This window comes from Doryrhamphus excisus, linkage group LG14 (assembly GCF_037039965.1).
Source record: "Doryrhamphus excisus strain RoL-2023G ecotype Guam linkage group LG14, RoL_Dexc_Guam_v1.1, whole genome shotgun sequence".
Taxonomy (NCBI): Eukaryota; Metazoa; Chordata; class Actinopteri; order Syngnathiformes; family Syngnathidae; genus Doryrhamphus; species Doryrhamphus excisus.
This window is the reverse complement of record NC_136370.1, coordinates 18130990-18156738: the sequence shown is the minus strand read 5'-3', so window position 1 is coordinate 18156738 and position 25749 is coordinate 18130990. Positions and strand designations below refer to the sequence as shown.

The following is a 25749-nucleotide window of genomic DNA, read 5'->3' as shown; positions in this document are numbered from 1 at the left end:
ATTTGTACCTTTTATTTATTTATTGTATTTTATTTTTACTTTTTATTTTTCTAGTCTGTGCAGCACTTTAGAAACACAAGTAAAACTAAAATAAACTAAAATTGCATAAAATATGTTTTTTTTTTAAATCTTAAACATTTTTAACATATTCCAAAACTGCTAAATGTACTGCAAAAACATTCAACCAAAGAAAAATTCACTTTTTTTTAAAAAATCAGTTATTACTGTCTAAATAAAGCCATGGGAAAAATGAACACACCTGCTATATTTTAAGTCGTTAACAATATAGATGCGCCCCAATTTGGGGGCTGCGTCCCTTGTGGGACCCAACCTCCCTGGCCTTTGGAGGTGATGCCTTCAGAGGCACCTCTGAAAGCTGCGTCAACCCTTATTAAATAAGACGGCTGAGCCTTCGGGAGATTTCTTGGTTGCATCATATGCTCCCACCCTGATGCTTTAGTCACGATTCTATGGGGCGACATGTTAGCATTAATAACGTCATGCATTTTAATTTGAAGGTCCCAAGAAATGTAACATATATGGGTGTTGGATGTGCCGCCATATTTCAATATTTTTAATAGAGAGAAGAATCTATTGCTTACACTTTAAGTGTGGTTGAATTCTTGGAAAATTGCACACCCTCTAAATTTTGTAGTTTGATGTGGTCTGTAGTTTAAAGTACTCCTGAAAAAGGGGGACATGACAACATAGTACAGTTCATAGTAGAACACTTTTACATATGAAATTAGACAAATAATCAAGGCAAATTATAAGCAAGAAATAGTGTGTGTGTATTAAATATATGTTGTGGCCCCCTGGATAATTTTGTGAACTCAATGTTCACAAATGTAATATAATTTAAGTTTTTTTTATTTATTTTTTTAATTAAAAAATAATTGTTTTAATTTTTTAATGGTTTAATTTCATTTGAAAATGCATCAGATTACAATTGAATGCATCCCATAATCATTTCACAGTTCCACATGTCCAAAAGGAGTAGGAAGAAGCAAAGCTTATTAAATCCTACCCCTCCATCTGGTACTTTTACAATCAGTAACTGTTACATTTGTTCACTTCCTGCTTTCCTAATATAATTTAATTTTTATTTAATTGTACTTTTTTAATTTAATTTTTTTTTTAATTTTCTAATTAAAAATACATCAGGAAAAATTTGTTTTTAATTTTTAAATTTTTAAAAATGTTTTTAATGGTTTTATTTCATTTGAACATGCATCAGATTACAATTGAATGCATCACATAATCAGTTCACAGTTCCACATGTCCAAAAGGAGTAGGAAGAAGCAAAGCTTATTAAATCCTACCCCTCCATCTGGTACTTTTACAATCAGTAACTGTTACATTTGTTCACTTCCTGCTTTCCTAATGTAGTTTAAGGTTTTAAGGTGTTTTTTTTTTTTGTTTAAATTTTTTAAATTAGTACGAGGTGATATGAGCACCCAATGACATAAATGGGTACCATAGTAAGGTTGAGGTTGACATACATATATTGACATAGCATCACTGTGTGTATTAAAGGTAAGTCATGTTCCGTATAGACCCGCGTCCTGTTATGGCTTGGGTGTGCGTGTTCATCAAGGAATGTCAAGAGGATCGCAAACAGTTATCTCATGCTTTTGTTATGCACCCAGTAAATGGTGGATGGATAATTATAACTGCAACAACTTACTGCGTGTTAAAGCATCATATTGGATAAAAGTCTGTTTATGAGGTGAGAAACATGAGGATGTGTTGTGTTTTTGGTTTTTTTTCCGTTTAAATAGACACACGGGTGGATACTGTGTGCAGTCTACAGTCGGTCTATGAATAGTTGCTAGTCCAGGGTGGGACTGGCCTGACGCAGACTAGTGCAGACCTGCATCACACATTGAAAGAATTTAATAGCTCCCTTGAGATGATACTCCTGCCAGCATATCTAATCAGAGGAGGCCTTTCTCTACTCCTGAACGGTAACATTGCTCAGTCCTGGGCCATGTCTGCACAAGCACTGATATTTGGAAAAACCTTGCTTTGTATCTGAATTATATCCCGGGTGAAAATAACCAAATGAAAATAAATTTAAATGAGGATCACAATAGATGAAAATATGAGCTAATTGAAGAAACAGTTGATGTTTGCTAAATACAAGGATGAAGAGTCTTGAACCAGTCAGGATGTGCTATATATATCACTATATTGACACTTACTATGGTACCCATTATGGCATTGGATGCTCATATCACCGAGTACTTTGGTACGAGGTACATTATTAAAAAAAAAAAAAACTTAAACTGTATTATGGAAAGCATATTCATATTCAAATGAAATAAAACCATTAAAAAATTAAATAAAAAAAATTCTGATGTATTTTTTAATTAAAAAAATGTAAAAGATTTTTTTAATTAAAAAAATACAATTAAATAAAATTAAATTATATTAGGAAAGCAGGAAGTGAACAAATATAACAGTTACTGATTGTAAAAGTACCAGATGGAGGGGTAGGATTTAATAAGCTTTGCTTCTTCCTACTCTTTTTGGACATGTGGAACTGTGAACTGATTATGGGATGCATTCAATTGTAATCTGATGCATGTTCAAATGAAATAAAACCATTACAAAATTTTAAAAAATTAAAAAAAAATTAAAAACATTTTTTTTAAATTAAAAAAATACAATGAAATGAAATGAAATTATATTAGGAAAGCAGGAAGTGAACAAATGTAACAGTTACTGATTGTAAAAGTACCAGATGGAGGGGTAGGATTTAATAAGCTTTGCTTCTTCCTACTCCTTTTGGACATGTGGAACTGTGAACTGATTATGGGATGCATTCAATTGTAATCTGATGCATGTTCAAATGAAATAAAACCATTAAAAAAATTAAAAAAATTAAAAAAAAATTCTGATGTATTTTTTAATGAAAAGAAATTTAAAAAAAATTAATTAAAAAAATACAATTAAATGAAATTATATTAAGAAAGCAGCAAGTGAACAAATGTAACAGTTACTGATTGTAAAAGTACCAGATTGGAGGGGTAGAATTTAATAATTTAATAATTTAATAAAACCATTACTAAAAAATACATCAGAATTTTTTTTTTTTAATGGTTTTATTTCATTTGAACATGCATCAGATTACAATTGAATGCATCACATAATCAGTTCCCAGTTCCACATGTCCAAAAGGAGTAGGAAGAAGCAAAGCTTATTAGATCCTACCCCTCCAATCTGGTACTTTTATCAGTAACTGTTACATTTGTTCACTTCCTGCTTTCTTAAAAACTATCAAAAAAAAATAAAAAAAAATTCTGATGTATTTTTTAATTAAAAAAAATTAAAAACAATTTTTTTAATTTAAAAAATACAATGAAATGAAATGAAATTCTATTAGGAAAGCAGGAAGTGAACAAATGTAACAGTTACTGATTGTAAAAGTACCAGATGGAGGGGTAGGATTTAATAATCTTTGCTTCTTCCTACTCCTTTTGGACATGTGGAACTGTGAACTGATTATGTGATGCATTCAATTGTATGGCGCACCCGCGCCTCCGTCCGTCCCATTGACAAAAGTGTCAAAGTGGGAGGAGAGAACGCTCGAGAGGGTTAAACGCAGCCGAGTGTGATCTTAACCGATCAAATGAACGCCTCGTTTTTAAGTATGTAAAAAATTTTAAAAGCTACTTTGTGTAACTTGGAATCGGAAATTGGAATCGGACAATATCGGTGTGGATCAAGATTTTCCGGAACAGACAGAAAAGAAAAGACGTCTTTGTGTTTGTCTTCTGCCCTTCTTCCATCCCTCCCTCCGCTCGTCTTCCTGGCTTGGCGCTAATACCTTGTGACACGGAGCTCATTCCCTACATGCCACTGAGACCCAGCTTGGCTTTTAAAGCCTGTTAAGACCGTTAGCGCTTCTCCCAAGACAGGGCGCGGCATGTCTCCGTCACGAGCATCCTCTTTCATCTCATAATAGCTAGTCTAATGCAGACCATGTTGTGAAGCAGGCGGCCTCGTCATCTCATCGCCATGTGATCATATAACCTTTGTGTTTTGTTTGTTTGTCATGGATATATATTGTTTTTTCGCTCTTTGATGTTTTCAATTAGAAGTGGTTAGGTCAAAATTCGAGATGAGAGTAGGTTCAGGTATGTCGAGAACAATGCTAGTACCGATCTTTCATGCAACAAGATTAGTTTGCAGCTGCCCTTTTTTCTCTTTGCACTCCTTTTCCATCGCGAAAGTGAAATAATTCATATACTAGACCAGGGGTCAGCAACACACGGATCCAGAGCTTTGTTGTGGCTCTCTTCGCAATGCTCAAATATTTTTTTCACACCCGAATGTGGAAAATACAAATTTTTGTAATTTTTTTTTTTTGGAAAAAAATTTGACATTCTGTGAGACTCTCTGCTTTTTCTCTTCTGAACTACTTTGATACCCCCAAATTCCCTCCAAATCTAGCAGTCAGTCAAAATATTTGGAGAATCGCAATTCTCTCTTCGCAATGCTAAAATATTTTTTTCACCCGAATGTGGAAAATACAAATTTTTGTAATTTTTTTGGGGGGAAAAAAATTTGACTTTTTGTGAGACTCTATACTCAAGTCTGGTTTTTCTCTTCTGAACTACTTTGGTACCCCCAAATTCCCTCCAAATCTAGCAGTCAATCAAAATATTTGGAGGCTTGCAATTCGCTGTACATTTCTTCAGACTCTCTTCGCAATGCTCAAATATTTTTTTCACACCCAAATGTGCAAAATACAAATTTTTGTAATGATTTTTTTTGCAAAAAAGTTGACTTTCTGTGAGACTCTATACTCAAGTCTGGTTTTTCTCTTCTGAACTACTTTGATACCCCCAAATTCCCTCCAAATCTAGCAGTCAATCAAAATATTTGGAGACTCGCAATTCTCTCTTCGCAATGCTCAAATATTTTTTCACACCCGAATGTGGAAAATACAAATTTTTGTAATCATTTTTTTTGGAAAAAAAATTGACTTTTTGTGAGACTCTATACTCAACTCTGTTTTTTCTCTTATGAACTAATTTGATACCCCCAAATTCCCTCCAAATCTAGCAGTCAATCAAAATATTTGGAGACTCGCAATTCTCTCTTCGCAATGCTCAAATATTTTTTCACACCCGAATGTGGAAAATACAAATTTTTGTAATTATTTTTTTTGGAAAAAAATTTGACTTTCTGTGAGACTCTATACTCAAGTCTGGTTTTTCTCCTCTGAACTACTTTGATACCCCCAAATTCCCTCCAGATCAAAATTTTTGGAGACTCGCAATTCGCTGTACATTTTTTCAGGCTCTCTTCGCAATGCTTGAATATTTTTTTAACACCCGAATGTGGAAAATACAAATTTTTGTAATGATTTTTTTGCAAAAAATTTGACTTTCAGCTTTTTCTCCTCTGAACTACTTTGATACCCCCAAATTCCCTCCAAATCTAGCAGTCAATCAAAATTTTTGGAGACTCGCAATTCGCTGTAAATTTCTTCAGGCTCTCTTCGCAATGCTCAAATATTTTTTTAACACCCGAATGTGGAAAATACTAATTTTTGTAATGATTTTTTTGCAAAAAATTTGACTTTCTGTGAGACTCTATACTCAAATCTAGCAGTCAATCAAAATTTTTGGAGACTCTATACTCAACTCTGCTTTTTCTCCTCTGAATTACTTTGATACCCCCCAATCAAAATATTTGGAGACTTGCAATTTTAACAAAAACTTGTTAAAATTTCAAAAACAATTCAAACTTTTGAAAGTTCATTTTTTATTTTTTTATTTAGATAGATTTACAAGATGTTTTTTAAACAGATTTTGCGGTTCCAGTCTATTTTTCTTTAGTGAACGAGGGGGTAAAATTTTTTCAAAAATTTTTTGATAGTAAAGGTTGCCGACCCCTGGACTAGACTATGACCTCATTTCAAGGATATGCAGCTTGGGGTGCTCATTGGAATTTTTTTTGTTTTTTTAATTTTCATATTCTGTTATTCACTCCAGCACGGGTGCTCACTAATTATCAGCACTTTTATTATTATTTGGGACCAAGTCCCAAATAATAATAATAATTTGTGACTTCAATACAGTATAAATGCCAGTAGGGGTGATATTTCAAATAAGATAATGATCAGGTTCATTGACCACAAAGTCAATAGATGACTTTGAAGACCTATAATTTCCAATATTTACATATGAAATTACCGATAATGTATATTTACAAATGCCATTCCCTCCCTCTTCTCGTCCTCTACAGTCTTTTGTCAGATCCCTTGTCATAACGGAGGCCGTTGCATTGGCCGGGACCAATGCTGGTGTCCAACCAACTCAACCGGGAAGTTTTGCCACTTGCCAGCTCAGCCTCATACCAAGCCCACCACTCATAAGGACCCTCGGAACTCAGGAGCAAAATCCCCCCTGCACTCCACCTACACTCTTCCGCTGTCCAATCAACAACGTAAGTGGACGCTTCTGCAAACAGCAACTGTTGTCCTTGAAGTTCTCGCTTTATAACTGATTCCCTTTGATTCTGATACTGCATCCATTTCCATCTGTCTTGGTGTCACTGTTTTTATGGAAGGTTGGGGTAGTAACACAAAAACTACAATTTCTTAAAATGTATAAAAGACAAGTTAAAAATGTGAATGGCATGATATCAAAAACATGTTTTTTGAGAAATACCTGGAATATGAAATTATGAAAAATTTTTCATTACGAAGATATTTCAAGAAAACAACCTGACCGGGTCATTTTTGACCCACTTATGGAAGGTTGGGGTAGTAACACAAAAACTACAATTTCTTAAAATGTATAAAAGATAAGTTAAAAATGTGAACGGCATGATATCAAAAACATGTTTTTTGAGGAATACCTGGAATATGAAATGATAAAAAATTTTTCATTATGAAGATATTTCAAGAAAACAACCTGACCGGGTCATTTTTGACCCACTTATGGAAGGTTGGGGTAGTAACACAAAAACTAAAATTTCTTAAAATGTATAAAAGATAAGTTAAAAATGTTAATAGCATGATATCAAAAACATGTTTTTTGAGGAATATGAAATTATAAAATTTTTTCATTACAACGATATTTCAAGAAAACAACCTGTCGGGTTACTTATGGAAGGTTGGGGTAGTAACACAAAAACTAAAATTTCTTAAAATTTATAAAAAGTACGTTTAAAAATGTGAATGGCATGATATCAAAAACATGTTTTTTGAGGAATACCTGGAATATGAAATGATAACAATTTTTAATTCTGAAGATATTTCAAGAAAACAACCTGACCGGGTCATTTTTGACCCACTTATGGAAGGTTGGGGTAGTAACACAAAAACTAAAATTTCTTAAAATTTATAAAAGACAAGTTAAAAATGTGAATGGCATGATATCAAAAACATGTTTTTTGAGGAATATGAAATGATACAATTTTTTTCATTACAAAGATATTTCAAGAAAACAACCTGACCGGGTCATTTTTGACCCACTTATGGAAGGTTGGGGTAGTAACACAAAAACTAAAATTTCTTAAAATGTATAAAAAGTACGTTTAAAAATGTGAATGGCATGATATCAAAAACATGTTTTTTGAGGAATACCTGGAATATGAAATGATAAAAAATTTTCATTACGAAAATATTTCAAGAAAACAACCTGACCGGGTCATTTTTGACCCACTTATGGAAGGTTGGGGTAGTAACACAAAAACTAAAATTTCTTAAAATGTATAAAAGGTAAGTTAAAAATGTGAATGGCATGATATCAAAAACATGTTTTTTGAGGAATATGAAATGATACAATTTTTTTCATTACAAAGATATTTCAAGAAAACAACCTGACCGGGTCATTTTTGACCCACTTATGGAAGGTTGGGGTAGTAACACAAAAACTAAAATTTCTTAAAATGTATAAAAGATAAAAAATGTGAATGTCATGATATCAAAAACATGTTTTTGATATTGACATGTTTTTGGAGGCGCGTTTCATGTTCTGTGCTTTTGGTCTGTTTCTTCCGTCATACTTTGATTAATGGCAGTGCATTCTGGGAAAAAAAAAAACTGGCACTCCCTGAAGTTTGATGCTTCCCCTCAAGTGAGAAGGATAAAAACTCTTCTGACACATTGCAAGATCTTCTTACCCTCCTTTAGTCTGTTTTTGGTCTTCAAAGATTTGATTTAAAGTTGGTAATTTTTATTTTTTTTGGTTTTATTTGATTGTACAAAACAAACCGTCAACAGTGTTTTTCATTGCCGGGGGGTTTACCCATGAGGATCCCCTTACTTTGTGGTGGGACGGGCATTTAACTAAATGTCCTTCATATGCGATGACGAAAACAATCAATCGCTTTATTGCTGTTTTTGTAAATACACTGGAACCCACATAAGTCGGTTCTGCTCATGTCACCAACTCGTCATCATCCCGGTCCACCATGTTCTTATTAATGCTAAAGGGTGCCCGCCCAAATCAACATGCATGATCAATCGCTTTTCTGGACATAAAATTTGAAACCGAAAAGGGTAATTCCCGTGAAACCACAGCAGCTCATTCTGTGCGGAAGTGGTACATTTTTGAGAAGAGTTGAGAAGAGGGGCTGCACGGCGGTCGTGTGGTTAGCGCGCAGACCTTGCAGCTAGGAGACCCGTGTTCAATTCCACCCTCGGTTCCAATTTTTCTGTGTGGAGTTAGCATGTTGTCCCCGTGCATGCATGGGTTTTTTCCGGGTACTCCGGTTTCCTCCCACATTCCAAAAAAAACATGCTAGGTTAATTAGCGACTCCGAATTGTCCATAGGTATGAATGTGAGTGTGAATGGTTGTTTGTCTATATGTGCCCTGTGATTGGCTGGCCACCAGTCCAGGGTGTAGACAGCTGGAATAGGCTCCAGCAACCCCATGCGACCCTCGTGACGATAAGCAGTAGAAAATTAATGAATGTTTTCCTAGAGGGGCTGTACGGTGTGGAAGTGGTTAGTGCGCAAGCCTCACTGCTAAAAGACCCAAGTTCAATTCCACCCTCGACCATCTCTGTGTGGAGTTTGAATGTTTTCCTCATCATTCCCCGGTTCCTCCCACATTCCAGAAACATGCTAGGTTAATTAGCGACTCCAAATTGTCCATAGGTATGAATGTGAGTGTGAATGGTTGTTTGTCTATATGTGCCCTGTGATTGGCTGGCCACCAGTCTCGCCTGAAGACAGCTGGGATAGGCTCCAGCACCCCCCGCGACCCTTGTGAGGAAAAGCGGTAGAAAATGAATGAATTTGACATATTTTGGCTGCACGGCGGTCGAGTGGTTAGTGCGCAGGCCCCACAGCTAGGAGACCCTAGTTCGATTCCACCTTCAGACATCTCTGTGTGGAGTTTGCATGTTGTCCTCGTCCTGGCCGGGTACTCCGGTTTCCTCCCACATTCCAAAAACATGCTAGGTTAATTAGCGACTCCAAATTGTCCATAGGTATGAATGTGAGTGTGAATGGTTGTTTGTCTATATGTGCCCTGTGATTGGCTGGCCACCAGTCCAGGGTGTAGACAGCTGGAATAGGCTCCAGCAACCCCATGTGACCCTCATGACGATAAGCAGTAGAAAATTAATGAACGTTTTCCTAGAGGGGCTGTACGGTGGTTAAGTGGTTAGTGCGCAAGCCTCACTGCTAAAAGACCCAAGTTCAATTCCACCCTCGACCATCTCTGCGTGGAGTTTGAATGTTTTCCTCATCATTCCCCGGTTCCTCCCACATTCCAGAAACATGCTAGGTTAATTAGCGACTCCAAGTTGTCCATAGGTATGAATGTGAGTGTGAATGGTTGTTTGTCTATATGTGCCCTGTGATTGGTAATATGGAATTGATTCATATGTGCATGATAATATTGTAAACTGTGACTGTTTTCTTCCAGTGTCACTCCACCCATCCTTGGTCAACGTCCACATCCAGCACCCTCCAGAGGCCAAGGTCCGCATCCACCAGGTGGCTCGTGTGCAGCCAGGTCCGAGATTACCCACCACGGAGGGGGTCCACTCTGTCCAGCAGCGGTCTCAGCCCGGTAACGGCCACAATCCAAATGTCGAGCACAGCAGGAGACACAACGGACACCACGTGGACCACGAAAGATCACATCAGGATGGACACGTGGGAAGATGCTTTCAGGAGACGGTTGATGGACAGGTAGGTCAAGTGGTTTATTCTGTGGTGTGTAGTCGGTTTTCAAACCAAATTGAACTCGGGTCTCCTGGCTGTGAGGCCTGCGTGCTAACCACTCATCCACCGTGTAGCCTTGATATCTATTATTCATTCATTCATTTCTACCGCTTATCCTCATGAGGGGTGCTGGAGCCTATCCCAGTTGTCTTCAGGTGAGAGGCGGGGTACACCCTGGACTGGTGGCCAGCCAATCACAAGGCACATATAGTCAAACAACCATTCACACTCACATTCATACCTATGGACAATTTGGAGTCGCTAATTAACCTAGCATGTTTTTGGAATGTGGGAGGAAACCGGAGTACCCGGAGAAAACCCACGCATGCACGGGTAAAGAAAATGCAACCGCCACACAGAGAATCGAACCCTGGTCTTCCCGATCTCCCCATCAAAGGACCCACCTAAACATTTGAGAAACGTTATTTTCATTTTGACACGGAAGATAAGCTCTCAGTGCTGTTTAATGGCCTTATTTCATGTCTTTGTGCCGCACACCATGCACACTCACACAATTGGAGATCATTTCGATGGCAGCCATTCATCTATCCATCTGTTTTCTGTGCTGCCCACCGTCACTTGGGTCACAGGTATGCTGGAGCCTATCCCAGCTGTTTTCGGTCGAAAGGCGGGGTACACCCTGGACTGGTGGCCAGCCAATCACAGGGCACATATAGACAAACAACCATTCACACTCACATTCATACCTATGGACAATTTGAATTTGCTATATAACCTAGCATGTTTTTAGAATGTGGGAGGAAACCGGAGTACACGCATGCACGGGGAGAACATGCAAACTCCACACAGATGTAGCCGAGGGTGGAATTGAACTCGGGTCTCCTAGCTGTGAGGCCTGCGTGCTAACCACTTGGACACCGTGCAGCCTGTCTCATGATAGTTTAGTTGAATTTTCTGCAAAGGATAATGCAACATAACCGGTAGAAAACGAACATTTCTGTGTTATTGCAATTTTTTTTATTTAATTTACTTAATTTACTTAATTTAGTGTATTGTTTTTATTATGGAATCTTTTGAGGTTTTGGCCAGATTTCTCACTTTTTTTTTTTTTTTTTTTGGATTGCTGCAAGGCATTAAATTCCTTCAGGGGTTTACTGCTTTTTTATTTATATTTTTTTTATTAAATTCTCATGTTGCTCCAAAGTTATGCACAATATTGTTTATTATTCATGTTTGTGTGTATTCCATTATAGCTTTTCCACTGTTGTCCTCCCTCCAATTGACCAATTCTGTCTTTCCTTTTTATAAACCTCTGCTGGCCAAAATTCACTCAGTTCTGTAAGGAATTTATTCCTAATTAGCCAAATGTTCTTGTTCCAAATGCCAGGAGGTTTAGAGCTGTCCATGAAACTTAATGTCCCGGTATTCCCAATCCTGTCATAGGTCTTTCTGGGCATGCATCAACGTGTGCAATTGTGTACCCAAGTCGGGTTTCTTAGATTTTTTTTTTTGTGTTTTTTGCAGTGTGGCAAACCCCTGCCAGGCCTAACCAAACAGGATGATTGCTGTGGAAGCGTGGGGGCCTCCTGGGGTTTGAACAAGTGCCACAAGTGTCCAACTAAACCAGGTAAGCCAATTCGAGTACACTCGTATTTATTCAATGCTTTGCTGGCATCACTCAATTTCTGTTATGGTATTCAACTGGGGGAAACGTGGGGGGTGCTTTAGGAAAAACCTGAGTACACCTGAATGCCTCAACAATATTATATTGAAAAGAAGGTAGTGGTTCTTGGGGTTGGGACACCATGGAAAGATTCCGGTCAGATTATGGACACTTCATACTTAACAAGCAGGATCAAAACCAGCTTTTTTTTAGAAACGGTGCATTCGGATGCATCACATAACTGGATGCATCACATAACTGGATGGTAGTAAGAAGAGGGTAGTGGTTCTTAGAGTTGGGACACCATGGAAAGATTCCGGTCAGATTATGGACACTTCATACTTAACAAGCAGGATCAAAAACAGCTTTTTTTTAGGAATGGTGCATTCGGATGCATCACATAACTGGATGCTATTAAGAAGAGGGTAGTGGTTCTTAGAGTTGGGACACCATGGAAAGATTCCGGTCAGATTATGGACACTTCATACTTAACAAGCAGGATCAAAACCAGCTTTTTTTTAGAAACGGTGCATTCGGATGCATCACATAACTGGATGCATCACATAACTGGATGGTAGTAAGAAGAGGGTAGTGGTTCTTAGAGTTGGGACACCATGGAAAGATTCCGGTCAGATTATGGACACTTTATACTTAACAAGCAGGATCAAAACCAGCTTTTTTTTAGGAACGGTGCATTTGGATGCATCACATAACTGGATGCTATTAAGAAGAGGGTAGTGGTGCTTAGAGTTGGGACACCATGGAGAGATTCCGGTCAGATTATGGACACTTCATACTTAACAAGCAGGATCAAAACCAGCTTTTTTTAGAAACGGTGCATTCAGATGCATCACATAAATGGATGCATCACATAACTGGATGGTAGTAAGAAGAGGGTAGTGGTTCTTAGAGTTGGGACACCATGGAAAGATTCCGGTCAGATTATGGACACTTCATACTTAACAAGCAGGATCAAAACCAGCTTTTTTTTAGGAATGGTGCATTCGGATGCATCACATAACTGGATGCTATTAAGAAGAGGGTAGTGGTGCTTAGAGTTGGGACACCATGGAAAGATTCCGGTCAGATTATGGACACTTTATACTTAACAAGCAGGATCAAAACCAGCTTTTTTTTAAGGAATGGTGCATTTGGATGCATCACATAACTGGATGCTATTAAGAAGAGGGTAGTGGTTCTTAGGGTTGGGACACCATGGAAAGATTCCGGTCAGATTATGGACACTTCACACTTAACAAGCAGGATCAAAAACAGCTTTTTTTAGGAATGGTGCATTCAGATGCATCACATAACTGGATGCTATTAAGAAGAGGGTAGTGGTGTTTAGAGTTGGGACACCATGGAAAGATTCCGGACACTTCATACTTCATACAAGCAGGATCAAAACCAGCTTTTTTTTTTTAGGAATGGTGCATTCGGATGCATCACATAACTGGATGCTTTTAAGAAGAGGGTAGTGGTGCTTAGAGTTGGGACAACATGGAAAGATTCCGGTCAGATAATGGACACTTCATTCTTCATACAAGCAGGATCAAAACCAGCTTTTTTTTTTAGGAATGGTGCATTCGGATGCATCACATAACTGGATGCATCACATAACTGCATGCTATTAAGAAGAGGGTAGTGGTGCTTAGAGTTGGGACACCATGGAAAGATTCCGGTCAGATTATGGACACCTCATACTTAACAAGCAGGATCAAAACCAGCTTTTTTTTAAGGAATGGTGCATTCGGATGCATCACATAACTGGATGCTATTAAGAAGAGGGTAGTGGTTCTTAGGGTTGGGACACCATGGAAAGATTCCGGTCAGATTATGGACACTTCATACTTCATACAAGCTGGATCAAAACCAGCTTTCTTTTAGGAATGGTACATTCGGATGCATCACATAACTGGATGCTATTAAGAAGAGGGTAGTGGTGTTTAGAGTTGGGACACCATGGAAAGATTCCGGTCAGATTATGGACACTTTATACTTAACAAGCAGGATCAAAACCAGCTTTTTTTTAGGAACGGTGCATTTGGATGCATCACATAACTGGATGCTATTAAGAAGAGGGTAGTGGTGCTTAGAGTTGGGACACCATGGAGAGATTCCGGTCAGATTATGGACACTTCATACTTAACAAGCAGGATCAAAACCAGCTTTTTTTTAGGAACGGTGCATTCGGATGCATCACATAAATGGATGCATCACATAACTGGATGGTAGTAAGAAGAGGGTAGTGGTTCTTAGAGTTGGGACACCATGGAAAGATTCCGGTCAGATTATGGACACTTCATACTTAACAAGCAGGATCAAAAACAGCTTTTTTTTAGGAATGGTGCATTCGGATGCATTACATAACTGGATGCTATTAAGAAGAGGGTAGTGGTGCTTAGAGTTGGGACACCATGGAGAGATTCCGGTCAGATTACGGACACTTCATACTGAACAAGCAGGATCAAAACCAGCTTTTTTTTTTCGGAACGGTGCATTCGGATGCATCACATAACTGCATGCTATTAAGAAGAGGGTAGTGGTTCTTATGGTTGGGACACCATGGAAAGATTCCGGTCAGATTATGGACAACTCATACTTCATACAAGCAGGATCAAAAACAGCTTTTTTAGGAATGATGCATTTGGGTGCATCACATAACTCCTTCGGAAAAGGTTTTTGCTGCATTCAGGGACCCTTGGAAATCATAGCAAACACACTCACACATGCAGCACCAATCATGTGATATTTACAAAGCCAACCGCTTGCTGCTCATAACAGTAAGACAATGTTATTAAAAGTTGTACATCGATGTTAAACAAATGGACTTTTGGGCAGATACCGCTTCATCACGATTGTTAAACCTTCCCCTCCAATTTGGTGTGACATGAACATGTGGGGAAAAAAAGTGAAGCTCAAATTAAATCCATTCCCACGGAAGGATGCCAACATCAGAGTGGAATAAAAAAATATGTAAGATGATATTTATCAGTGCTCATGTCAAACTTTATCCTAATGTCATCATGCTAAATACATATTTTAGACCCAGAATGACTTTAAAATGAATGAACCAATGAGTAAAAAAAAAAAAACATACATAAGTCGCACTGGAGTATAAGCCGCACAAGGCCAAAAATGCATAATTAGGTTAAAAAAAACATACATAAGTCGCACTGGAGTATAAGTCACACAAGGCCAAAAATGCATAATTAGGTTAAAAAAAACATACATAAGTCGCACTGGAGTATAAGTCGCACAAGGCCAAAAATGCATACATACGTAGAAAAAAAAACATACATAAGTCGCACTGGAGTATAAGTCACACAAAGCCAAAAATGCATAATTAGGTTAAAAAAAACATACATAAGTCGTATTGGAGTATAAGTCACACAAGGCCAAAAATGCATAATTAGGTTAAAAAAAAAACATACATAAGTCGCACTGGAGTATAAGTCACACAAGGCCAAAAATGCATAATTAGGTTAAAAAAAAAACATACATAAGTCGCACTGGAGTATAAGTCGCACAAGGCCAAAAATGCATAAATACGTAGAAAAAAAAACATACATAAGTCGCACTGGAGTATAAGTCGCACAAGGCCAAAAATGCATAAATACGTAGAAAAAAAAACATACATAAGTCGCACTGGAGTATAAGTCACACAAGGCCAAAAATGCATAATTAGGTTAAAAAAAACATACATAAGTCGTATTGGAGTATAAGTCGCATAATGCCAAAAACGCATAATTAGGTTAAAAAAAAACATACATAAGTCGCACTGGAGTATAAGTCGCATTTATTTTATTTATTTTAATTCATGTTTATTTTTAAAAATATTTTTTTTTTTTAAAAAACTATTTTATTTTAAAAAATAAACATGAACAAAAAAGGTGTCAAGTTTATGTAACATAAACAGTTATTTCATTTATAAGTCGCTCTGGAGTATAAGTCGCAGGAACAGCCAACCTATGAAAAAAAGTGTGACTTATATTCCAGAAAATACGGCATACAGTACCATAAACAGTCAGTAGGCATAGATTAGGCTCATCTGTACCATGAATTGTTATTATTTACTCGATTATTTGATATTCTGGTTTCATCTGGCTCATTACCCAAACCAGGGAGTAACAGAAAAAGGCCTTTTTTAGTGCAGTTTCTCATCTTAATTCCGGTTTATTGTTTCCTCTGTTGGTCAGTGACACCCATTCTAATTTTCAGCTGCAGATGTTTATAATTGGCGGATATTTTGAACGTTTATCACAGGCTTAAACAGTACCGGCAAGTGAAGATAATTACCCTACTCGGTTGTCATTAGGTCTGCGAAACGACTGCGACTATCCGAACCCGACTATCCCCAGAGTTGTAAAAAAAAAAAAAAAAAGTGCTTTTTTTTTTTTTTGCTTCCATAAAATTGAATGAAAGCATGAAGATGAGAGCCTGAAACGTGCGCCACCCACCCTGCGGGCACGAGGAAGCGGCGGCTGAGGAAATGAACACACGTAATTCAGCTACTTTCCGACCCAAACTGCGGTAGGTTTGAGAAAAAGCAGCAGGCTGGTTGCATGTTGACAAGCCGGGTGGGTGGTGACACGTCTCGCTGTGGGTGAAGACTCTTACTCAACTTGACAGTCATGGGTGTTATTCAGAAAGGGGGGGGGCAGTGATCTTCGGTGTATACCAGCACTGACTTATAAAAGTGATGCCTGGTGGAAAGCAGCAGTATTTGGCATATTTGGTATATTATTTTATTTTTTTGTCTTTTTGTCTTTACCAGCTAAACCCGCAAATGTCAATCGGCTGTCAAGCTGTGTTGAATTCCTTAATCCAGGGGTCTCAAACTCAATTTACCTGGGGGCCACTGGAGCTAGGGTCTGCGCAAACTGGGCCGCATCAGGTTTTCAAAAAAAAAACAAAAAACGCATTTATTAAAAACAGAAAAATATACAAACTTTTTCACAATAAAAGCTCTGATAAAAAATTCCACTGTTCTCAAATATCTTTATTTTTATTTTTCTGCACAAAATAAGATGAAAAATAAATCAAGAATAAAGAAAATTTATCAGTAATAAATAAATATAATAAAAATAAAATGGCAAATAATAAAAACTTAAGAAACCACATATAGTTGGTGGGTAGACAAATTATTTTTTTCAGATTAAAATGAACAAAGCATTATTAGAGCCCTGTAGACATGACAAAACACGACTTTTTTTATTCATACTTTTTTTATTTACAACATATTGCGCAACTGCAGGGTCTTGAGACACATGCTAACTCGCAAACTAGAGAGCTCGCCACCTAAACGGTAGCCTCCAAGTTATTTCCTTTCAACTTAAATAGCCAAAAACTTACCACTTCCACACGGATAGGGAGGGTAACTATTAACAGTTATTTAACCTTTAACATGAACATTAATCAAACGTAATAATTTTTTCTGGGTACATGATACCATACAGCATCCATATCAAACATTAAACTTTCATATCAAGGCGGGGGCCTCAAAGTAGTGTCCTGCGTGCCACATTTGGCCCGCGGGCCGCACGTTTGAGACCGCTGCCTTAATCAGAAGCAGATCTTCCGCATCCCTTCCGTACATCAGAGATCTATTCTTTTCTCCAACGAAGTTCCAATCTGTGTTGCCTCGCAGATGTTTTCCTACGTTCCTTTGAAGTTTGAACGAGAAACACAAGCAAATGGTATTCTCCGTCAAGTTTGTGGTGTACGATATAGACCCGGGTCTCGGGTCACACGCAGGCTGAAAGAAAGAAGAGAAGGAAAAATGAAGTCATATTTCGATGTCACTCTCGTCTTGGAGGGAACTTTTATAAGAGAAGTGCTTTGAATTCCTGAGTGTTATTGTTCTCACTTTGGACACTTTGGCTCCATCTTTAAGATGCATTCTTCCCTCCGTGGTGTTTGACAGGAATTATACGGAACCACATGGGGGGGGGGGGGAACAGCCCCTGAAAAATGTTACCGCTCTTTTACTGTCATGGGGTCAGTTGTCAGTCTGCCATGTGGACTAAGAGTCGTTCAGATTTATAGGAGTCTCCGCTGTGTCTTGTTTAGTATGCGCTAATGATGTCATGGCGGCCCAGTTTCCAACTTTGGAACTTTGGCAAAACGGGTGACAAAACTACTGTTGATGATGTGTGAGTAGGCGACATGATTTTTTTTTTTTTTACTACAATTACTGACCATTTCAGTATCAAAACAAGAATAAGATCTCCTCCCAAATCCTAGTGTCTGTGTAGATTCTCAGTCATCCACGGTCATGGTAATCCGCAAAAGGCTGAATCGAAGAAATTGGACTCTTGGACTCTTGTTGGTCGAAGACATTTCACCTTTAAAAGTACCAGATGGAAAAGGTAGGATTTAATAAGCTTTGCTTCTTTTTACTCCTTTTGGACATGTGGAATTAAAATTGAAAATTTTTTATTAAAAAAATAAAATTAAATATAATTAAACTATATTAAGAAAGCAGGAAGTGAACAAATGTAACAGTTACTGATTGTAAAAGTACCAGATGGAGGGGTAGGATTTAATAAGCTTTGCTTCTTCCTACTCCTTTTGGACATGTGGAACTGTGAACTGATTATGTGATGCATTCAATTGTAATCTGATGCATGTTCAAATGAAATTAAACCATTCAAAAAATTTTTAATTTTTTTAAAAAACATTTTTTTAATTAAAAAATAAAATTAAAAAAACGTACATTATATTAGGAAAGCAGGAAGTGAACAAACGTAACAGTTACTGATTGTAAAAGTACCAGATGGAGGGGTAGGATTTAATAAGCTTTGCTTCTTCCTACTCCTTTTGGACATGTGGAACTGTGAACTGATTATGTGATGCATTCAATTGTAATCTGATGCATGTTCAAATGAAATTAAACCATTCAAAAAAATTTTAATTTTTTTAAAAAACATTTTTTTAAGTAAAAAATAAAATTAAAAAAACGTACATTATATTAGGAAAGCAGGAAGTGAACAAACGTAACAGTTACTGATTGTAAAAGTACCAGATGGAGGGGTAGGATTTAATAAGCTTTGCTTCTTCCTACTCCTTTTGGACATGTGGAACTGTGAACTGATTATGTGATGCATTCAATTGTAATCTGATGCATGTTCAAATGAAATTAAACCATTCAAAAATTTTTTAATTTTTTTAAAAAACATTTTTTTAATTAAAAAATAAAATTAAAAAAACGTACATTATATTAGGAAAGCAGGAAGTGAACAAACGTAACAGTTACTGATTGTAAAAGTACCAGATGGAGGGGTAGGATTTAATAAGCTTTGCTTCTTCCTACTCCTTTTGGACATGTGGAACTGTGAACTGATTATGTGATGCATTCAATTGTAATCTGATGCATGTTCAAATGAAATTAAACCATTCAAAAAAATTTTAATTTTTTTAAAAAACATTTTTTTAATTAAAAAATAAAATTAAAAAAACGTACATTATATTAGGAAAGCAGGAAGTGAACAAACGTAACAGTTACTGATTGTAAAAGTACCAGATGGAGGGGTAGGATTTAATAAGCTTTGCTTCTTCCTACTCCTTTTGGACATGAGGAACTGTGAACTGATTATGTGATGCATTCAATTGTAATCTGATGCATGTTCAAATGAAATAAAACCATTACAAAAATGTACAAAAATTAAAAAAAATTAAAAAAAATTATTAAAAAAATTTTAAAAAAAATTAAGGAAAGCAGGAAGTGAACAAATGTAACAGTTACTGATTGTAAAAGTACCAGATGGAGGGTTAGGATTTAATAAGCTTTGCTTCTTCCTACTCCTTTTGGACATGTGGAACTGGGAACTGATTATGTGATGCATTCAATTGTAATCTGATGCATGTTCAAATGAAATAAAACCATTACCATTACCATTACCATTACCATTACCATTACCTTTACCATTACCATTACAATGATATCCTGACATCTGACTTGTTGTTGAACGACCTATCGCTATCAAGAAGGTCATTCATGGGCCACACCAACCACCACATCAGCGACCGGTAGTGACCATCGCTAGGAGACACACACACTAAGGACATATAACAAAGCGAACGCCACCTAAAATTCAGACCTGAAGAAGCATTTAGGATTACCGATGAAACGTCTTCAGTGTCCATTTACGGGAATTCCATTTACGGGACTCCCAAATCCTAAATAAGACAACAGCAGTCCAGGTGGACACATGGATACATGATGCCTAAGATGTGGGAATTGGATCCAGGTCTGCACCAGTCAATGGCATCAATGCCTTCATGGTCCAGGAACCTTCCTCCATACGACTCCATATGTCACATGAGGTTGTGCATCGCCTCACACCAAAGGGGTTCTTGTTCTACCCTCATGGATTCTGTTTCGGACAGTTTGGGTTGAAACACAGTAGAGTCTCAGCATGTTCTTCCTTGCTTAGTAGGACTAAGTAGGACTAACAAGATGAAAACATAACACTGGAGTTAAAAGCTGAAGACTAAGAGAATAAAATAGGACTAAAAAGATAAAAACAACACTGGAGTTAAAAGCTGAAGACTAAGAGCAAAAAAAATACGACTAAAAAGATAAAAACATAAAACTGGAGTTAAAAGCTGAAGACTAAGAGCATAAAATAGGACTAAAAAGATAAAAACAAAACACTGGAGTTAAAAGCTGAAGACTAAGAGCATAAAATAGGACTAAAAAGATAAAAACATAACACTGGAGTTAAAAGCTGAAGACTAAGAGCATAAAATAGGACTAACAAGATCAAAACAAAACACTGGAGTTAAAAGCTGAAAACTAAGAGCAAAAAAAAGGACTAAAAAGATAAAAACAACGCTGGAGTTAAAAGCTGAAGACTAAGAGCAAAAAAAATAGGACTAAAAAGATAAAAACATAAAACTCGAGTTAAAAGCTGAAGACTAAGAGCATAAAATAGGACTAACAAGATCAAAACAAAACACTGGAGTTAAAAGCTGAAGACTAAGAGCATAAAATAGGACTAAAAAGATAAAAACATAACACGAGTTAAAAGCTGAAGACTAAGAGCAAAAAAAAAATAGGACTAAAAAGATAAAAACAACACTGGAGTTAAAAGCTGAAGACTAAGAGCAAAAAAAATAGGACTAAAAAGATAAAAACATAAAACTGGAGTTAAAAGCTGAAGACTTAGAGCATAAAATAGGACTAAAAAGATAAAAACAAAACACTGGAGTTAAAAGCTGAAGACTAAGAGCATAAAATAGGACTAAAAAGATAAAAACAAAACACTGGAGTTAAAAGCTGAAGACTAAGAGCATAAAATAGGACTAAAAAGATAAAAACATAACACTGGAGTTAAAAGCTGAAGACTACGAGCAAAAAAAAGGACTAAAAAGATAAAAACAAAACACTGGAGTTAAAAGCTGAAGACTAAGAGCATAAAATAGGACTAACAAGATCAAAACAAAACACTGGAGTTAAAAGCTGAAGACTAAGAGCAAAAAAAAATAGGACTAAAAAGATAAAAACAACACTGGAGTTAAAAGCTGAAGACTAAGAGCAAAAAAAGATAGGACTAAAAAGATAACAAAACACTGGAGTTAAAAGCTGAAGACTACGAGCAAAAAAAAGGACTAAAAAGATAAAAACAAAACACTGGAGTTAAAAGCTGAAGACTAAGAGCATAAAATAGGACTAACAAGATCAAAACAAAACACTGGAGTTAAAAGCTGAAGACTAAGAGCAAAAAAAAAAATAGGACTAAAAAGATAAAAACAACACTGGAGTTAAAAGCTGAAGACTAAGAGCATAAAATAGGACTAAAAAGATAAAAACATAACACTGGAGTTAAAAGCTGAAGACTACGAGCAAAAAAAAGGACTAAAAAGATAAAAACAAAACACTGGAGTTAAAAGCTGAAGACTAAGAGCATAAAATAAGACTAAAAAGATAAAAACAAAACACTGGAGTTAAAAGCTGAGGACTAAGAGCATAAAATAGGACTAACAAGATCAAAACAAAACACTGGAGTTAAAAGCTGAAGACTAAGAGCATAAAATAGGACTAAAAAGATAAAAACAACACTGGAGTTAAAAGCTGAAGACTAAGAGCATAAAATAGGACTAACAAGATAAAAACAAAACACTGGAGTTAAAAGCTGAAGACTAAGAGCATAAAATAGGACTAAAAAGATAAAAACAACACTGGAGTTAAAAGCTGAAGACTAAGAGCATAAAATAGGACTAAAAAGATAAAAAAAACACTGGAGTTAAAAGCTGAAGACTAAGAGCAAAAAAAATAGGACTAAAAAGATAAAAACATAAAACTGGAGTTAAAAGCTGAAGACTAAGAGCAAAAAAAGATAGGACTAAAAAGATAACAAAACACTGGAGTTAAAAGCTGAAGACTACGAGCAAAAAAAAGGACTAAAAAGATAAAAACATAAGAAAAGTTTAAAAATTTTAGTTAAAAGCCTGATTAAAAAGGTGTGTCTTTAATCTTTTTTTTTTTTTTAAATATCACCAGTCTCTTGAGAAACACAAAAACCTTTCAAAGTTCCGTACTTTGGATAATGAGTTCCATGTCAACCAGATACTCAACTTCTTCTCCGGGTCTGATGAGAAGGTGCACGGAGAAGAAGTACAGAAGAATTAGTTATCGTTTTTGTATGTCAGGCAATGGTCAAGAAAAGGTATTTTTTTGTACATAGGTCGCACAAACACGGACTCCGGTTACTAAGACAAATAAATCCTTTCAAATCTCGGAGCCAGGATTGTGTTGCAATGATAGGGGTTGTATAGGAATGTTTTTTTTTTAATAAATTCATCTCAGGTTCCCTTGGCGAACTTTGCAAAGTCAGAGTCCGTTAGTATGACTCCTGGAAGCCCTGACTTCATTCGGTATTCAACAGCTTTTGGAATTCCATTACTTTTTTTTATTCAGCTGTCAATTGCTGGGCAGCTTCCATGTTTGTGACTCTTCCATGTATGAGATGATGGAAGTCTGACCCGTGGAACTACATCAGAGGTCTCCTGGGGACTTTAGTAACCATCACACACCCACAGAGGGACTTCCTTGGGCCAACAGGGTCTGAGTGGTGTGTCTGGGAGTTGGACTCACTACTGCGTCAAGCATTGCCTACTGATGTAGGGGTACACCCTGGACTGGTGGCCAGCCAATCACAGGGCACATATAGTCAAACAACCATTCACACTCACATTCATACCTATGGACAATTTGGAGTGGCTAATTAACCTAGCATGTTTTTGGAATGTGGGAGGAAACCGGAGTACCCGGAGAAAACCCACGCATGCACGGGGAGAACGTGCAAACTCCACACAGAGATCGCTGACGGTGGAATTGAACTCGGGTCTCCTAGATGTAAGGCTTGCGAGCTAACCACTTGTCCGCCATGCAGCCCATATTTTGCATATTAACAATAATTCATGGTTCCATTTATCACAGTGAGTCTTCCAGGTCCTGATGCAGCAAAACAGTCCCAGACCATCACACTACCACCACCATATTTTACTGTTGGAATAATGTTCATTCATTTTCTACCGCTTATCCTCACGAGGGTCGTCACAAGCTGTCTTCTTGGGGCGAGAGGCGGGGTACACCCTTGACTGGTAGCCAGCCAATCACAGGGCACATATAGACAAACAACCATTCACACTCACATTCATACCTATGGACAATTTGGAGTCGCTAATTAACCTAGCATGTTTTCGGAATGTGGGAGGAAATCGGAGTACCCGGAGAAAACAGAAGATAAGCTCTCATTTGCTGTTTGATGGCCTTATTTCATGTCTTTATGCCGCACACAATGCACACTTACACAATTGGAGAAGATCATTTCAATGGCACCCATTCGTCTATCCATCTATTTTCTATGCTACCCACCATCACTTGGGTCATGGGTATGCTGGAGCCTATCCCAGCTGTCTTCTTGGGGCGAGAGGCGGGGTACACCCTGGACTGGTGGCCAGCCAATCACAGGGCACATATAGACAAACAACCATTCACACTCACATTCATACCTATGGACAATTTGGAGTCGCTAATTAACCTAGCATGTTTTTGGAATGTGGGAGGAAAATGGGGAGAACATGCAAACCAAATCCACACAGAGATGGCCGAGTGTGGAATTGAACCCTTGTCTCCTAGCAGTGAGGTCTGCGCGCTAACCACTCGACCACCGTGCAGCTTTGATCAAAGAGATGAAAGTTTGTTAATGGCCAAAAGGAAACAGAGGTGGTTGCACGGACGTTGAGTGGTTAGCGCGCAGACCTCACAGCTAAGAGACCAGGGTTCGATTCCACCCTCGGCCATCTCTGTGTGGAGTTTGCATGTTCTCCCCGTGCATGCGTGGGTTTTCTCCGGGTACTCCGGTTTCCTCCCACATTCCAAAAACATGCTAGGTTAATTAGCGACTCCAAATTGTCCATAGGTATGAATGTGAGTGTGAATGGTTGTTTGTCTATATGTGCCCTGTGATTGGCTGGCCACCAGTCCAGGGTGTACCCCGCTTCTCGCCTGAAGACAGCTGGGATAGGCTCCAGCACCCCCTTGTGAGGATAAGCGGTAAAAAATACCTTTGCGGCAAAGTAATTATGATTTGCTAAAGATGTCAAATCACGTTTAGAGTTTATGTTTTCATTATTGTTGACTTTATGGTATTGCATCACATTTCAGCAGCCCGGTTAATCAGTGTGGCTTAATCACATTGAGAAATAAATCCCAGTTAAAACCTGATACATTTTCAAACTGGTCTTGTATTTCACAATTGGATCCATGCGACAGTGAGCATACTTTTTATTTTTTTAATTTTATTGGGAATTTATCCTGGCATGTCTTCTTTTGGAACCAACCCCAGGTAGTTAATGCTCCACAGTCAATTTTTGAGATTAGCGAGGAATGTGCATCTGCTTTAAATGTTAGTCTGATGCAGATACACACCCATTAGCATTAGCCATTTAAGCTAAACAGTCAAATTACACACAGGAAAATACTACTTAGTAAAGATAGGATATGGAATCATGATAAAGTAAAAACAACCAGTACTAAAAAAATTAAAATTAAAATTAAAATTAAAATTAAAATTAAAATTAAAATTAAAATTAAAATTAAAATTAAAATTAAAATTAAAATTAAAATTAAAATTAAAATTAAAATTAAAATTAAAATTAAAATTATACCTTAAACTGTATTATGGAAAGCAGGAAGTGAACAAATGTAACAGTTACTGATTGTAAAAGTAGCAGATGGAGGGGTAGGGCTTAATAAGCTTTGCTTCTTCCTACTCCTTTTCAACTGTGAACTGATTATGTGATGCACTCAATTGTAATCTGAAGCATTTTCAAATGAAATAAAACCATTAGAAAATTTAAAAAAAAAAATTTCTGATGTATTTTTTCATTAAAAATTGAAAAAAAAATACATTAAAAAAATACAATTAAATAAAATTTAATTATATTCGGAAAGCAGGAAGTGAACAAATGTAACAGTTACTGATTGTAAAAGTACCAGATGGAGGGGTAGGATTTAATAAGCTTTGCTTCTTCCTACTCCTTTTGGACATGTGGAACTGTGAACTGATTATGGGATGCACTCAATTGTAATCTGATGCATGTTCAAATGAAATAAAACCATTAAAAAATGTTAAAAATTAAAACAATTAAAACCATTTTTAATTAAAAAAATAAAATTATTTTTTTTATTAAAAAAAATTAATTTAAAAAATAATAATACAAAAAACTTAAATTATATTAGGAAAGCAGGAAGTGAACAAATGAAACAGTTACTGATTGTAAAAGTACCAGATGGAGGGGTAGGATTTAATAAGCTTTGCTTCTTCCTACTCCTTTTGGACATGTGGAACTGTGAACTGATTATGTGATGCATTCAATTGTAATCTGATGCATGTTCAAATGAAATTCAA

The 25749-nt window shown here is 36.9% G+C and overlaps 1 protein-coding gene across 1 annotated transcript in view; it reads left to right on the top strand.

The window, feature by feature from the left end:
• The window catches only part of LOC131140425 (latent-transforming growth factor beta-binding protein 2-like), a 165186-nt gene that overhangs the window by 65565 nt on the left and 73872 nt on the right, over nucleotides 1-25749 (top strand). The window contains exons 6-8 of the mRNA XM_078796315.1: nucleotides 6262-6462; nucleotides 9902-10170; nucleotides 11689-11791. Of these exons, the coding sequence (XP_078652441.1) occupies nucleotides 6262-6462; nucleotides 9902-10170; nucleotides 11689-11791 (573 nt within the window). The remainder of the gene's footprint in view (nucleotides 1-6261; nucleotides 6463-9901; nucleotides 10171-11688; nucleotides 11792-25749) is intronic.